The sequence below is a fragment of the Bombus terrestris genome, chromosome 10, assembly GCF_910591885.1.
Source record: "Bombus terrestris chromosome 10, iyBomTerr1.2, whole genome shotgun sequence".
In the NCBI taxonomy this organism is placed as follows: Eukaryota; Metazoa; Arthropoda; class Insecta; order Hymenoptera; family Apidae; genus Bombus; species Bombus terrestris.
The window spans coordinates 16807875-16822840 of record NC_063278.1 but is presented as its reverse complement, the minus strand read 5'-3'; the positions used below and the strand labels follow the sequence as shown (position 1 = coordinate 16822840).

The 14966-nt window shown below is 34.0% G+C and overlaps 2 protein-coding genes across 2 annotated transcripts in view; one reads left to right on the top strand and one right to left on the bottom strand.

Annotated features, from left to right (window-relative positions):
• Nucleotides 1-14966, top strand: part of LOC100648870 (CCR4-NOT transcription complex subunit 6-like) — a 412731-nt gene that overhangs the window by 169370 nt on the left and 228395 nt on the right. The window lies entirely within an intron of this gene.
• On the bottom strand, nt 2334-8189 carry LOC110119614. The gene is made up of 5 exons (XM_020864959.2): nt 8172-8189; nt 7909-8034; nt 7570-7681; nt 6957-7083; nt 2334-2641 (listed from the first exon to the last, which is right to left on the bottom strand). The coding sequence occupies exons 1-5, from the start codon at nt 8187-8189 to the stop codon at nt 2428-2430; spliced, it is 597 nt and encodes a 198-aa protein (XP_020720618.2). The 3' UTR covers nt 2334-2427.

Here is a 14966-nt window from a genome sequence, read left to right as displayed (position 1 = left end):
TTGGAGCACTTTGTAATTATAATTTATGGCGTAATTCGATTGTAACTTTGCACAATCGTTTAAAAGGAACATGAAACACAAGCGTTGAGAGTAACAATCCTGACACTGAAAATCTAAAAGCAATGCTCTCATTGCTTTGAGCAACGTACATATTTTACGATCTAAAGCTGAAGAGAAAAATCAAACAATTATTTCGTATTCGAGACTAAAAGACCTTTTTAGTCGTTTGCATTTACTTCGTTTAATAAATTGGAAGAAGATGGTTGTTATGATAATAGCTGTTTAATGCTGAAATTAATCGGTGTTTCATTAAATTTATGCAAAACATTTCTCCAGTGCATGCTGTGTATATAGACACAAGTATTGAAAATAACGCTGGAAACAATCCTTTAATTATTTTGATCAACGTGTATATACCATAATCTATAACCAAAGAGAAAAATTAAATTCTTTCTATTCAAAATTAACAGGTTCTTCTAAAACGTGTTTGCATATACTTAATTTCATGGATTGGGAAAAATGTTTGTTAATATGATAATAACCGTTTAATATGAAAATTAATAATTCGTCGTTTCGTTAAATTTATGCAAAACATTTCTGCGGTAAATTCATTAATTTTCAGTAAAATTTTTACTTTATTATGACGAACCAAGCCACGTTCAATCATATCAGCACGAGCTGCTACGAACGTTCATCAACGTCACGAATGCATCTGCCTTGCTTCTGCTTCATAGTTATAGCGAATATTAATGGGCGATTAAAGTAATTATTAGTTTTCCAACTCGTTACGTAAAAAGTTGTTGATATACCCTCCGTATAAGTAATTACTTAAAGAATCCTTACTTATGTAAACAGATTGCATTGCGATAAGTATGAAGACTATTGTAACGCACAGCAGACAATGAGCGAAGATAATTACCAGTTATAATTAATTTGCCAACCGTAAACGAAACGCCATTATTTAATATGATTAAATCAGTAGAAGCAGTTTCAACGACGCAATTTACATGCGTTTTATTCGACAATGAATAATGCATGCGCATGGAAAGTACGTACTTTGCGAACTTTTGCGAATTATTTTCGTAGGAACGTGTTATTTTCTAACCGTGTTTATCTGTTTTATTAGTAAACTGAGCGTTTTCGTGCATTTAGGGGAAATTTGAAGGCGCAAGGATGCGCACAATGCACACAATATGCAAAAATATATAAAATATTCAAAGCAGACGATTTATGAAAGAAGGAGCGAACCAAGAAATCGCCTATTTTTAGTTTCACGACTTCGCAACTGAATTTTACGCCGAACTGCGTTGTATGTAAAATTTTATTTGCCTATGGGATAATAAATAACAAATTGAGATAATATCTTAGTTGCGAATAAGAATCAAATTTGTTTGTTTGAATAAAAATCGTTCGATGCCAAAAATAATTTGTTTGTTATTTGGGAATAAAACTTTACCTTTTATTTTCATGTAATTGAGAAACAAACGACGATAGACAAATAAATAGGTTTTGGCTTTGCCTTATGTGTTTCATTTTGCACGATGAAAAAGGTCGTGAAATTAATATGATTATTTTTCAATAAAGAAACCACATGGTTTTCACTTGCTTTTAAAACTATTCGCTTTTCGCAAAAGTTGTGCGAAATCTATTTGGTTTTCGCGTGTTCGTTGTGGTTAATAAACGTTAAAATTGCACATTCTGATTCACAACAATCTCTCCGATTAGAATGTTATATTTCTGCAAAAATAGATTTGTATAACGACCAATAGATGATAAATAAAAATAAACAAATATAATAAATCAAGAATAAAATTGTACCATTTGTAAATAACAATTAATTTAATTATTTTGAGTAATGTATCTAGACTTGTCCAAATAACAAATAATTTATTTCCTTTTTTTACTTGAAATCTCAAACAACAAGTGACTCTGTAATTAAATAATTATTTGAATGAAAATTTATTCAATAATGCTCAACATTAGAGCCAAATGATTCCTCACTATGAAACATAGATGACCACAAACTTTCAAGTTGTGCTGACAATTATTCGTTTCTGAGATACAGCAGATCAAAAATGCGAAAATTCATTAATAATTTCACTTAGATTCTCGGAATTCACAATGCCAGGTTCAATACACCTAACAGTGTGTATGTCAAAAGATATTCTGACTTCCATAATAATTGATGGAATTACAAAGTTATAAAGGTAAATCTTCAAAACTAAAGAAATATTTACAGTCTTGATAACAATTATTTTGATAAAAACAACCAATTCTCGGTTCACTATATTCATTTCATTAGACGTATTGACAAGAACATAAAAATGCATAAACATCCGCAGTCTGTTTATTAGAAAAAGGATTATTTCATATAATTACAATATATATTTTCATACACGAATTTTTCATGGGAATACACATTTGCCATCAATTTTTATATTTCTGTTTCGCCGTGTACAAACGGAAGCTTCTCGGCGGGGATGAAAGTCGTGCTTGCGAGTCTTCAGAATCTGTTTTGCATGGTGCTAACCCGGTATTGTTATACTGAAAGCTGCCGTACGTGTATCCGCACAGAGGGCAGATCATGCGAACCTTCTTCGAGCGTTTCATTATCAATGGTACGAAGCAGAGCGGCCAACACCTGTGTCATGAATTGCTATGTATTAGGTTGTCCGAAAAGTTTCTTTCGTTTTATAAGGAAATAATGGATGCAGCACAACATTTTTCGTTTTATATTATTTTATCGAATTACGTATGGTCCATTTTGTTCTATCAAAATAAAGATCACAACGTTCGACAGATTAGGTTTCATGTTTGTATAAAGATGCATCGTTGTAAAAGAAAGACACTTTTCGAACAACCTAATAATACGTGGAGTAAAATTATTTTTAAAGTAAGATAAGCGAGGAGCTTATATTTTCCATTTTCTCTAAGGGAACGGTTTTACAATTCGGTAGAAGATACAAAGAAATGGGAACTGTCATTAATACTATTATTTCAATAAATTATTTCATAATAAATGTGAAATTTGATTAATAATATCTCTTATTAATCCTATGTCGTGAATTTCACGTTATCAAAAGTATCTTTTCATTTGGTTCTGAGGATAAACACGCGCCTTTTCATTCTCTTCGTGTTTCTAAAAGCAATACTTCTCGTAAGTTCAAACAGATAAAAATAGATAAGAAGATAAAATTGAAGATATTAAAACATCTTTCGCTCTTTACGATAAAATGTTGGTCAATTTGTCAGTTATTTTCCAAAGGATTACATTTTTGAACGTGGCAGGTCTTTTCATCTTCAATTATGTCGTATGAAAATATTTCTGTTTACTGAAAAAGCGACATTAGGAGCAAGATGTCAACAACAATATACTTTACTGTGAAAATACTTCCTTTTATTCGTAAAGCGACATTAAGAGCAAAGAGTCAACAAAAATGCACTGCACCATCAGAATGCCTCTTCTTGTTCATAAAGCGACATTAAGAGCAAAAAGTCAACAAGAATGGTCCTTTCCTATTAAAATGCTTCTTTTTGTTCGTAAAGCGACATTAAGAGCAGGAAGTTAACAAAAATGTACTCATCAGTCATTCCTACCGCGATGATCGAATAATTTCTTCTACTTATCGTCAGACATAGGAACATTATTAAGATTTTTATTTCCATGTGTAAAACTTCAATCCACACTAATCCCTGTTTTCTCGTTTGCAAACGTACGTTGTATCTTTTATTTAAATCAATTAGAGTTTCTGAGATTGTACGTTCTTCTATGGAGCTCGCTTATTTATGGAGCATTTGCGATGAATTTTCGATTAAATTGAAGAAGCCGCGGTTGAAGTTTCGAGTTTACTCATTAATCTTTTATCCTGACGCGGAAAGCTGAACCAGCAGACAGCGAGTGTAAAATTAATGTTGGTTACCTGTACACCAGCCAAAAATCTGTCAGCTTTAAATCCCGAATAATCGCCATTCATACGCATCAAGAAACGATTTTAATTCGTTAATTGGTATAACGAAGTCGATGGGAATACTGGTATTTTTGAGTTATAATGTCTCGAAACACGATATCTTATAATCGGGTGAACTTGAAGACGAATATGGAAAAAAGTAAGAATGAGGAAATTTCAAATTTCTTCCAATGCAAAATTTTGTTCTTCCAGTTTGTGTAATTAGTTGAATCGAACACGCGCTCTTAATCGCGTGACGTATTTTATTCGAAGACAGTTTTAGATTTTCTTTAACATCTTCGTACAAAGAAGTGGCTATTTAAAATTAAAGAATTATTAATTTAAAAGTTGGTATATTGTAATTTAAATGGAGTTCTTGAATCAACGTTAAATTCCGATATTTTGAAAATTTAAATACTGAACTCTGTGAATAAATATTAAATATTTGCATATTTTATAAATTTCAAAAATGAATCCTGGAAATTAACATTAAATTAATGGGAAATCAGTTGAAGTATGTGTGACTTATAATTGCGTAATTATAGTTTTAACTGTGACACACATAGAATGGCTACAATTAAAATAAGTAAGTAAATGATCTGTCTATTTAAGTAGTCACGTATCGCGTATTATATTTTGTTAAGAACAAAGTAATTTTTGAAGTTGTAAAGCTTCGAGATCAAATCTTTGAAGAATTCATCAGTTCCATAATATCAAAATTAAATAAAAATGAGTAAATAATATTATTTGTTGTTAATAATTGCGCGTAAATTGCAATGGATGACTTTTCTCCGAAAAACCAGTGACAAGTGAACATTGTTGTACGCGAATTTAAACTAATTTTCATTCATTTGCATTAATAATTGATTTTAACTAGACATTTACACAAAACTGTAGCCTCGATACGAAACTTACAAGTAGACTGCGGATATCTATGTAAATTCGTATTTGTATAATGGCAATTTAAAGCGTAAGATTTAGACAGAAGTTGGATTCAATTTATTAACGCTAGAACTACCACATCAGTCAAATTGACTGGCTTTACAATTCCATTTTCAAATTCCTACTTCATGTTATATTTTTTCCGCAATCATGTAATGACTTTCGCAACGATAACTAAAAGAATAATATAATGAATTTTATTTTCTTTTTTATGTATTCAAACTGAAAATAATTTTGCATCAAGGCTACCTATACCAATACCAGTCAAAATGATCGGTGCTTATCAAAGCGTAAAAGGGTCCTGCAATCTGTTTATCGAACCCCAATTAACCAGTTTCCTTGTTTTGTACGACTTGCCATTATCATTGCTTTGATCATTCGATATGATGATATCAGTTATCAGGAAAATTCCGGATCGATCGCTAGATGCTAACGCTAGAAATGCCACACCAGTAAAAACGTCTGGTTCTACAATTTTATAAATGTGTCAATCCTCGTTTAGGGATCATGGTCATAGATGGATTAATAATACCGAAAATGTACTACATAACATGGAATTGCTACTGTAAGAAAGTAATAAATCAATAAATATAAAAATATTCTATTATTACGTATTTTTTAAGGACCAGTCATCTTGATTGATTTTGGTAGAAATAGTTCCGTGTTAATTATCGGTAATTCTAATTTTAAATATTATAACTTGTATATAAAAATTTGTAACCTACTTATGAGGACAAATTCAAAGTATACAGGGCGAGTGATTTAATTCTGCCACCTAAATTTTCCTGTAAGTAAACTATTGGTTACATCAACGAGTGCTTCAAATTTCATTTTTGTCGTTTGGTATCAAGTGTCAATATTTGCCGCACAATCTGATAATTAATTTCTCAATACTTCGCTTTTTCATCGAGATATGAAGTTTTCCTACGATCTTGATGTTATTTTTGCATAATATCAACTAGCATTGCATTATCGTTATGAATTAACTTTATTATTAATTAACAAATAATGTCGGTAAAATTGTCATGAAGATAAGTGAGCTAAAATCATCCGAACGCCTGCTCTCATATTTATTAATTTTAAATCTCATCCAAAGGTATTAAATAGATTGTACCATGAAGAAAGAAAAATCAACAGGCGGATAACAGAATAATCTCAAATCTTATTTTTTATCATCTCATATATGCACATTTTCTCTTACCTACGTTTATAATAACTTTATGGTATTATTCGTCAACAAATATTACTCGATATCGTGCAAAGATAACATCAAGATCGTAGGACAACGTAATAAATCTACAAAAGAAATTGAAGTAAGGTAATTATGCGAGATTTGCAAATATGTAAGTGTCTGGATACTTATGGATAGTGTTGAGGTTGAGGTTGATTGATTGAAGAACGAGTGGATGAATTTGTAATAGAAAAGTATATTGAAATAATTAAAGGTATAAGTATAAGTTTATGCTGATTCAGATCCTTACTCTCCTAGTGTTACAAATGTGTTAGCCAATAGAATGATAGGGAGCAGGTTCATATATTTATAGCAAAAGGACATTACCAAAAAAGTTAAGCTTATAGCTTTGGCTAGAGGCTACAGGGAGCATAAATAGAAATCTGTTTATTAATTACTTTGTTCCTAGACCTTGCAACCCAAAACATAATATATATTCAAAGGTACAATAATATGCACTGCTCCTTATTTAAAATATTTCTGGGTAATAGCAGTCTCCAGGTCAGGAATGTACATAAATAAAAATGTAGAGTTTTCCTTGAAGTAATTACTTCAACAGATAAGAACCAATGCACGTACGTTGAAGTGTTTTTCGAGTTATATAGCGTTACATGTTTTGATGGTACGATTCTTCGTGTCTTTCGATGTTATAAGTAACTCGCGATAGACTTCATGACTCACCCTACAGTTGAACGACTCACTGTCGTATATGAAGTTATCAAACGGTGACTATATTACAGCATTACTTATAGTATCGGGAGAAATGAAATATGGAGGAAGGGAATAAACTTTAGATTTCTACATGTCGGAATATTTGACTGCAATATTTCACCTACCCTAAAAGACATAAGGCTCCAATATGCGAGGTCGTCAACTTGTCTCCCCGAGCATGAAGGGTCGGTATTGCTTCCTTTTGACATCGAGGGCAAAGCTTCTTCTCGTCGTGCGACTTCCACGTGTCCACTGTGCAAGAATATCAAACACAATTGGACCATTTCTTCGATTTATGCGAAGAACAATCGATGTTTAAGCTATTAAAGCCAAATAATATGAAATAACGTGTAAACGTGTGCAGTGTGCGTGCAACATTATCAAAGCCACATAAACAAAGTTAATAATTTTTCAAGATGTAAAGAATGTATCAGAATAATAGATACGATACAGAAGATCATTAAAAATCAGAGATACGAAAAGAAGTTGTATAATGTGAAGAGGTATAGTTCTTTCTTTGTTGCTGTAAGATATTTCAATTTCCTCAAACTTTCTTAAAACTCGTAGGATCTAGATGGAAGCAGAATAAAAAGATATTGTACCGATTTCTAGAACTTCTTCTTACAATTACAATATCGATTTGACAGAGTTGAATAACAAGAATCGACTGAAAAGAAATTACAAATGACATGTTACCGTTAATGCAACGTTGTCCTTTAATGAATTGTGTGAACGTACCACGAGTGGCATAAATTTTTCGCTGTTCGGTCTTCCTAGTATTGGAATCCGTGGTATCGATACACTTCGAAGCTGATGTTTGTTTAGGTGTCACTTTTGATTCCCCTGTTTTCTAATTTATTTATTAAATTTATTAACTTATTTGTCAATTGAACGTCCTGCGCTATCTTTACTTCAACTTATCAAAGATAAAATATACGCTATCGTTCACTTTATCGATTTATAGTAACCATACGAGAATTTAACCAAAGCGTAACAGAAAGATAGCGAATGAAGAAAGTTCGTCGGATTCGAATAAATTATTGTTATCATTGTGACAAATTTAAGAGCAGTTGGTACCTGAATTAAATATTGATTAGAACGTTTCGGATGAGATTTACGAATGTGCGCAAGGAGCCCGCTCGTGTCTTTTCCTCTGTTGCTTACTCGTTTGTCGCACACAGGGCACCACGTAGCCACGTACGACTGCCACGAAAATGGAATATAATGTAATCTACGGACGTTATCGGATTCTAACCTATACGAGTTAGCGTGAATTTTCGCTAATCTCTAGCTGTTGCTTAGAAATTAAACGAGACGCTTTGGCAGAAAGATAAAGAAACCTGTGTTCCGCATTTCATATCTTCAAACTCTTTGTTTCGTCGCCAGTTTGGTGCACATTTCATTGCACGTGGACAGATATCGATAAGACGAAATTATGTGTAAAACTGAATCCGCTGAATTTAGCTAGTTTAGCAGAAAGGAGCAAGACGGTTTAATCGAACTACTTCGATAATATTATGTCAATCGTTCGCGTGGTACGGGAAATTCGTTTTGCGTTTAAAGAAAGATGATTGAAATTAGAATTTGACGATAGATCGATTATAATTTTCATTGCGCTAGGAATCTGAAGAACGTCTTGAAACGAGGAATTTATTCGTGGGAAAACTCGTACTCGAGAATGTGTTTTCGTTGGTAAATGCTAAAACATGGAAATTCATATGAAGATCTCAAGGGTAGGAAATAAAATCGGTCCACTTTCGTTGATTCTTTGACTTCTATATCATCTAATGGTTAGAAAGAAGCGTTTTAACATGAAATAAGTGGGAAGGAAGTAACTTGATCGATTCAAAGAAGCCTTTTGAAAATGATAAATTCATGATGTTTCGTGGAAGTAAATATATATTAATTTAGTTGTTATGTTAACTCAATTGATATTAATCTCTCTGTCTTATAGCTCTAATGCTATAAATTTTTATATGCTTTCTATGTTTATATGTCTCTTTTAACGTTCCAGTATATAATTGCCCAATTTTCGTTCGCAGTTTATTACGAAGCTCTCTCCTTATATTTTGTGAAAAGAACCATCGCTAATTCGATTTACACGCTTGTTTTTATAATCATTTCATCGTAACTGCGTGTGTCTATCTGTTGTCAACGATCGCCTGATTATTTTCCAAATTGCCAAAGATAATAATCATCTCTTCGCGGCTTCCATCATTTTTCGCAGTTCAAATATTATTTTTCAACAAGAATGAAGTTAGGGACGAAAGAGAAGTTGACTAAGACAAGTGAAAGATGCAGGAGCTTTGTCACGTTGTAGAAGTTAGCTGACAAGTCGGTAAAGTGGGCTTCGAGCGAGGCAATCTTAACGGCAAAAGGAAGAGAAGAAAGAGGCAGAGGAAAGGAGCTTTTCCTGAATGCGGTATGAGAAGTTCCAGCTAAAGTCAAAAGTTTCAGAGACAAAGGCTGGCACAAAAGCTTGTCACGGATGGCGAACATGTCGTGATTCAGTTTCGACTATAATTGCGCGATCTTCGCTGTATTGCAACTACGACGACTCCGCAGTTGTCAGAATCTCGCTGTATGGTCGTCGAATCGTAGATAATGTTCTGTATAATTACACGAGATTTCCGTTTCCACGAGCCTACGTCATCTTAAGAAAGTTACCGAGGATCAGAGACAGACAGATGGCACTTGGAGAAAATAAACAAGGACATTTTTCCCCTGTAATTTCGTACCGAAGAAACTGAACATTATCTAAGAACAGATGATTGAATCTTACAACATGGTAGAGCTTTCCATCCTCGAGCTAACAAGGAGACAAAAGTGTTCCGACAATGGAACGATTTTCTGCTCGTAAATTTCATTTGTAAAGAGCATGACAGAATAAGTATGATACAAGTGTCGAAATATTTGCCTAAACCAAACTGAACTTCTGATACATCGATCGAAACAGCTTTTTAGGAAAAACACTTTATTAGTTGTGCTACCCTTCCTATTAGTTTCTTTTGTTCTTCTATGTTGTGTAAACATGTGGCTACAATTTGTACATCGTTGTATTTATATTATCGTAGCATTGCTATATACGTACGTTGTGTTATGATATTCTTTCGTAGAGAAATTTAGAAAAAAAGCATGAATTCTCGATGCATTTATTTCAGGATCTTTAATTCTTGACGAGACGCTGGAAGAAACGTGTTTAACAACTTCTTCACATCCTAGTGTAATTAACTCGAATTCTATCTTGAATTTCAGGTTTTCATAATATCTAATATCATCCTATACTTGTTTCTATGTATGTACGATTTTCTATTTCTCTGGTATTCCTGGTATTTTTTTCACTTCCTTCTCAGAGCACCGTGTCATTGCGATATTCCTGCTTTTATATTACCGTAATGAAACTCGCAAAAGATTGGACAGTTCTGCAGGGGATTTTAAATATCCTACTAGTTATTCGCATAATTCTTTCTTACAACGGGTACGGTACAGGTTGGTTCGTCTAAATTTTCGATACGAGAATTTTGATTAGTGCCCGGATGAATAAATTCCTGTCAGTTGAATCCGCTTATCTCAATAGGAAAACCTATTATTTGAACGAGAAATCATAGGCAGTGAAGAAGAATGTGTAAACTCCTAATTTGCATCAACTTCAGTTTCAAGAAGTGTTTGTGCCTCGACTGGTTTAGGTGAATGGACTTTTGTATGTAGAGTAGCTGCAAAAAGTATTTCTATATACTCTTATTTTCCAAGGAAGTGTTTTATCGTCATCAGTAGACTGCTTTTTATGCATTTATAAGAAACGTGGAAGTGAAAAATTGCACAAAATGCAGAGTACACGAAAAAATGTATAAAACAAGCAAAGTACGGTGCTTCCTGCGATACTTGGTACATAAATCGATTTTCCATCGAGGCTCTAGCTTTTTAATTACGTTCACAAGGCTATGAATTTGCAGGACAATCAGCAGTCTAATCGTCAAGTCCCACATTTCATTTTCACAGCATTGAGTTTCTTCGGTCGTACGAAAGTACTTCCAAATGATACGAAACTTAATAAAACTTGGACTTATTCCGATCAGCACGTAAATTCTGCAACGAATGCAATGGCGTAGAAATACTTTTCTTGTCCGCTGTGTATCATCTGATTATCGCGAAGGTTCAAGATCTACAATTTTGTATGTTGTTTTGTCAAACATGTGTCACGGTGGCGCAAAAACTGACGCACCGGAAAAGCAAACCAGGTCCGGTAGAGACAGCAAAAAGCATCGATAAAAAGACGTAATTCAATTAGAGGAGGGATATGTGTGTGTAAGTGGGAGCGTGGATGGCGCCGTTGGCAGTAGGTCAGAAAATCAGGTCAGGTAGAAGCGGCTGTGAAGCAAGACAAGTAGAAGGGGCCAGGTACCGTTAGGTTCGTCTGGCGTCGTCCGTGCTCCACACCTGGACCTTCTTTTACACGGAAGAACGTGGGCCGCGGTTAAGAAGATAAACCGCCGGTGGACGAGATGCATCGGAATCCGCGTGCGTCGCCCCGAATCTCTTTCCAACGTTCTTTATACAAAATTCAACAAGCGAAGAGTTTCTCATGAATTCCAATCCGCTGAGAAACGGCCAGGACACCGATCACGTCTTTCTTTTTGTTGATCGTTCCGCGGACAAAACTGCACGCACTCTGCAGAAACTTTTGGTCAAGTTGGCCAAATGTCGAATCTTCTACGACGATGAGGAGAAAACGAGAAGAATTTTCGGCTATTTCTATGCCCACTGACGTGGAACTGAATTTCGCGACGATATTTCGTGATCGATTCTCCTCCAGTTTTAGCTTTTAATTAGCCGGTAATTAGAAAAATGTGGCGATTTCAAAATTTCTTGTATGCCTCAATTAGTAAAAGAAATTTTCAACTGAAATTTCGTATTCTTTGTAACATAAAGCTACTCTTTGGTGTTTGGGGCTGACCGATGAATTTGGAGTTCTTGGACCTTCCATATCTCAGAAACTAATTGCAAGCCCAACTTGAAAATTCGTTGTCACTGACGTCTCACTATGGGAAATCTTTTGGCGCAATATTCAGTTCCAAAAGATGATCTTTTGGCTCACTCCCTTGCTGTTGAATATTTACTCTGAAACCCATTTTTGGATGAAGATATCAAAATAGCTATCGTTGCATGCTTGTCGCTTGAATTTAATACTTGCTCGAGTTGCTTTATTCGTTCGGTTAATTAATTATACGACCCTAAAGTGGAGCAGAATTTCATCTATAACTAGACCATGGATGTTTATGCAAATTCGTATTTTTAAATATGTACACTAAGTAGAAATTGGTTTCACCGATTGGATATTATGATGTATTGTTTGCCTTGGATATTGTGTACATTTTTTACCATTGCCTGCACTTTGCAAATTTTTGCACTTTAAAATTTTCCATAAATGCATAAACGTCCGCAGTTTGTTTCTAACAAAGATGTCACGTAATTAGAGACGTACAGTGACTGCGAAAAGTACTCGCAAATGCCACTACTTTCCAGCGAAGTGTTTGTTTTTTTTTATCAGGTTGTACGTTTCACTTTTATAGAGTATCAAATTTCTTGCACCTGATTAATTAGTATATAAATGATATAATAAGAATAACGTGCGAGTACTTTTAGCAGCCATTGTAGATGTCGAAGATAAAATTGTAAAAAAGCTCTTTGTAACGCAACATATTGAAAGGAATTCCGGGAACACAAGTGTGCCATTTTATCCCGGACAAAGCCGATTTTTATAATTCTTCGATAAAATAGAAAATAAAGTAATAAGGGTACAGCTGGCAGCCAGTAATTAAATCCTAGAAAAATCATAAAATAAAATCGGAGCGCACATGGAAGAAAAAAATTCTACTAAAAATAGCTGCGAATATGGAAGGAAAAATTTTCCAATGGACATTTGTAAAAACGCCCTGCTTGAATTTCGTCGGATCAAAATACATCGCGCAAAAAGAAAATTGGCACTTTTTTTACCCATATAAAAAACTCCGCCAAAAAAGACAAAGTTGAATATATTACCTTAGGTCTTTTTATTCAAAACTATTCCAAGTGTCAATTACGATTTGTTTTATATTAAATGATATACAAGGAGATCGATCTCATTATTATAAGGACCATTATCCAATAACAATGACGTTAATAGAAAGTAGCTGCAACTTTGTCGAAAAAATCTACAGTTTTGTCAAACAAAACTTCGTTAATTAGCTATCTGTCAATCCACGTGCAAAACGACACGATAATTTGATTTGGACGGTAGTTTGGCAAAAGCAAATTTTGCTAAACGATGATACTTGAGTTGCTTCGGTATGCTCCTAATTGAAATACCATTGTTTCCGCTACCTCAAATTAGGTACCTGTTGATTGCTTATAATTGCTGCGTTAATACGATAACGCGTGTCGATTAACGTTCACCATTGTGAAAACTTTAACGTCATTTATATCTTCTGCTTTGATTTCCAGCGCACGTTTTTATAACGGAGCTAATTTTTCGAAGGCGACTTTCAGCGAATACTTGAACAACATTTGGACACGGTCGCGCTTCCGAAGCGGTACTCGACAGCTTAATGAAGCGTCTTTAAAACATCTGGAATGTTGACTTGTTAAGATGAATTCGAACTTCGCAAGTGATTGAATTTACTACTCGCGTACAAGAATATATGTGTGTATATATGTACATAATGTACGTGTAGGAAGCAGGCAATCACAGTTTCCTTTTAATCTCGAAGTTCAGCTTCCTACTATAGACCCGTATTTGCTATACATTTTTTGCTATACACGACGAATGAAGTTTAGTTGATGATATTTCGGGCTTACATACCGGAAGCTTAGCTTGCAATTGGTATTTGAGTTTCTGTGTCAGATTACGAAAGTTCTGCAGCTATTTGCGAAGGAACGCATCTTCATTATGGATACGTCGTCTTGAGTACACTGCATATTTGAGTACACATTATAGGGAATTCTGATATTAGGTGTACCGTTGATTATTTTTGTCGTATACATCTTCCTAAGATTTTGCAGCAATTGACGAGATCACGGGAGATACACGGATACTCACGAAGGTATTTAAACATTTAACATAGAATCTTCTAATGAAGATATTATCTACACTGTACGAACCTTTTTGAAATTCCGTTAGCTCTTAATCGGGCACGACTATCGCAATTATAATAATAAATTTCCAAGTAAATGTTGTCAAGTTTCGAGGAAAATAAAAATTCGTACAAGATATATTGTTTCGTTAAAAAGCAACGAGAAAGTCTCTTTTATTGTCGTACAATAGCCCCAGAGAAATTGATAGCATAACAAACGATCAATCTTTCTATTACGGTTGGCTATGTTCTATTGTATATTAACTCTACAAATAAATTTGATCGTGTCACGATATTGTAAATTGATTTTAGTTTCTGGGTCTTTGCAATTTTACAACTAAATTGTATTCTGTCAAAAATAAACAAATGCCATATACTTCTGAGTGGGGTAATATATACTCGCTTGTTAACTATCACGTAACTACCTCATAACTATCTCATAACTATCACACTGTCTAACACGATGCGACCTATTCATGTCACATTTCAGTGCGGATAGGCTAACATCGTTCTTGATCTTTCTATTTGTAATTTTCCAACTAAATTGCTTTCTGTCAAAAATAACCAAGTGTCCACATACTTTGGAGCGGTAATATATACATATAATCTCTCGTTAACTATCGCATGACTCTTATGACTATCAAACTGACATGATTGACCTATTCATGTCACGTTCCAGAATAGATGGGAATAACGGGAGAAATAAAAGAGGGAGACTGAATTATTTGTTTGTGCCATATAGCAATCTTGTATAAATGATTATATAACGTATAATAAATATATTGTATAAATAATTTAGAATTTAATTCTCCCCTCTTTTTGTGTATTTATTGCAGAGTGGACTGTCTAATTGATAAAACCGTATGAGCATGTCTAGACAATCTTTCAAATTTTATTCGTCAAGCAAAGAGTTAAAAACGTTCATTTATATGGCTAACAAATCTTTATAACATTCATTATACGTCAATTTGAAACTTGAAGTTACTCGAAACCAGCTGCGAAACTTACTTTCTAAGCTACATTCAC

Excerpts from the sequence above, each read along its gene's own strand:
- LOC110119614 (XM_020864959.2), bottom strand. Across the intron at positions 7,084-7,569 it reads AAAAATTTATGCCACTCGTG|TGGACACGTGGAAGTCGCAC; the intron begins GTACGTTCACAC and ends ATTCTTGCACAG. Across the intron at positions 2,642-6,956 it reads GGAGCCTTATGTCTTTTAGG|GTGTTGGCCGCTCTGCTTCG; the intron begins GTAGGTGAAATA and ends TTCATGACACAG.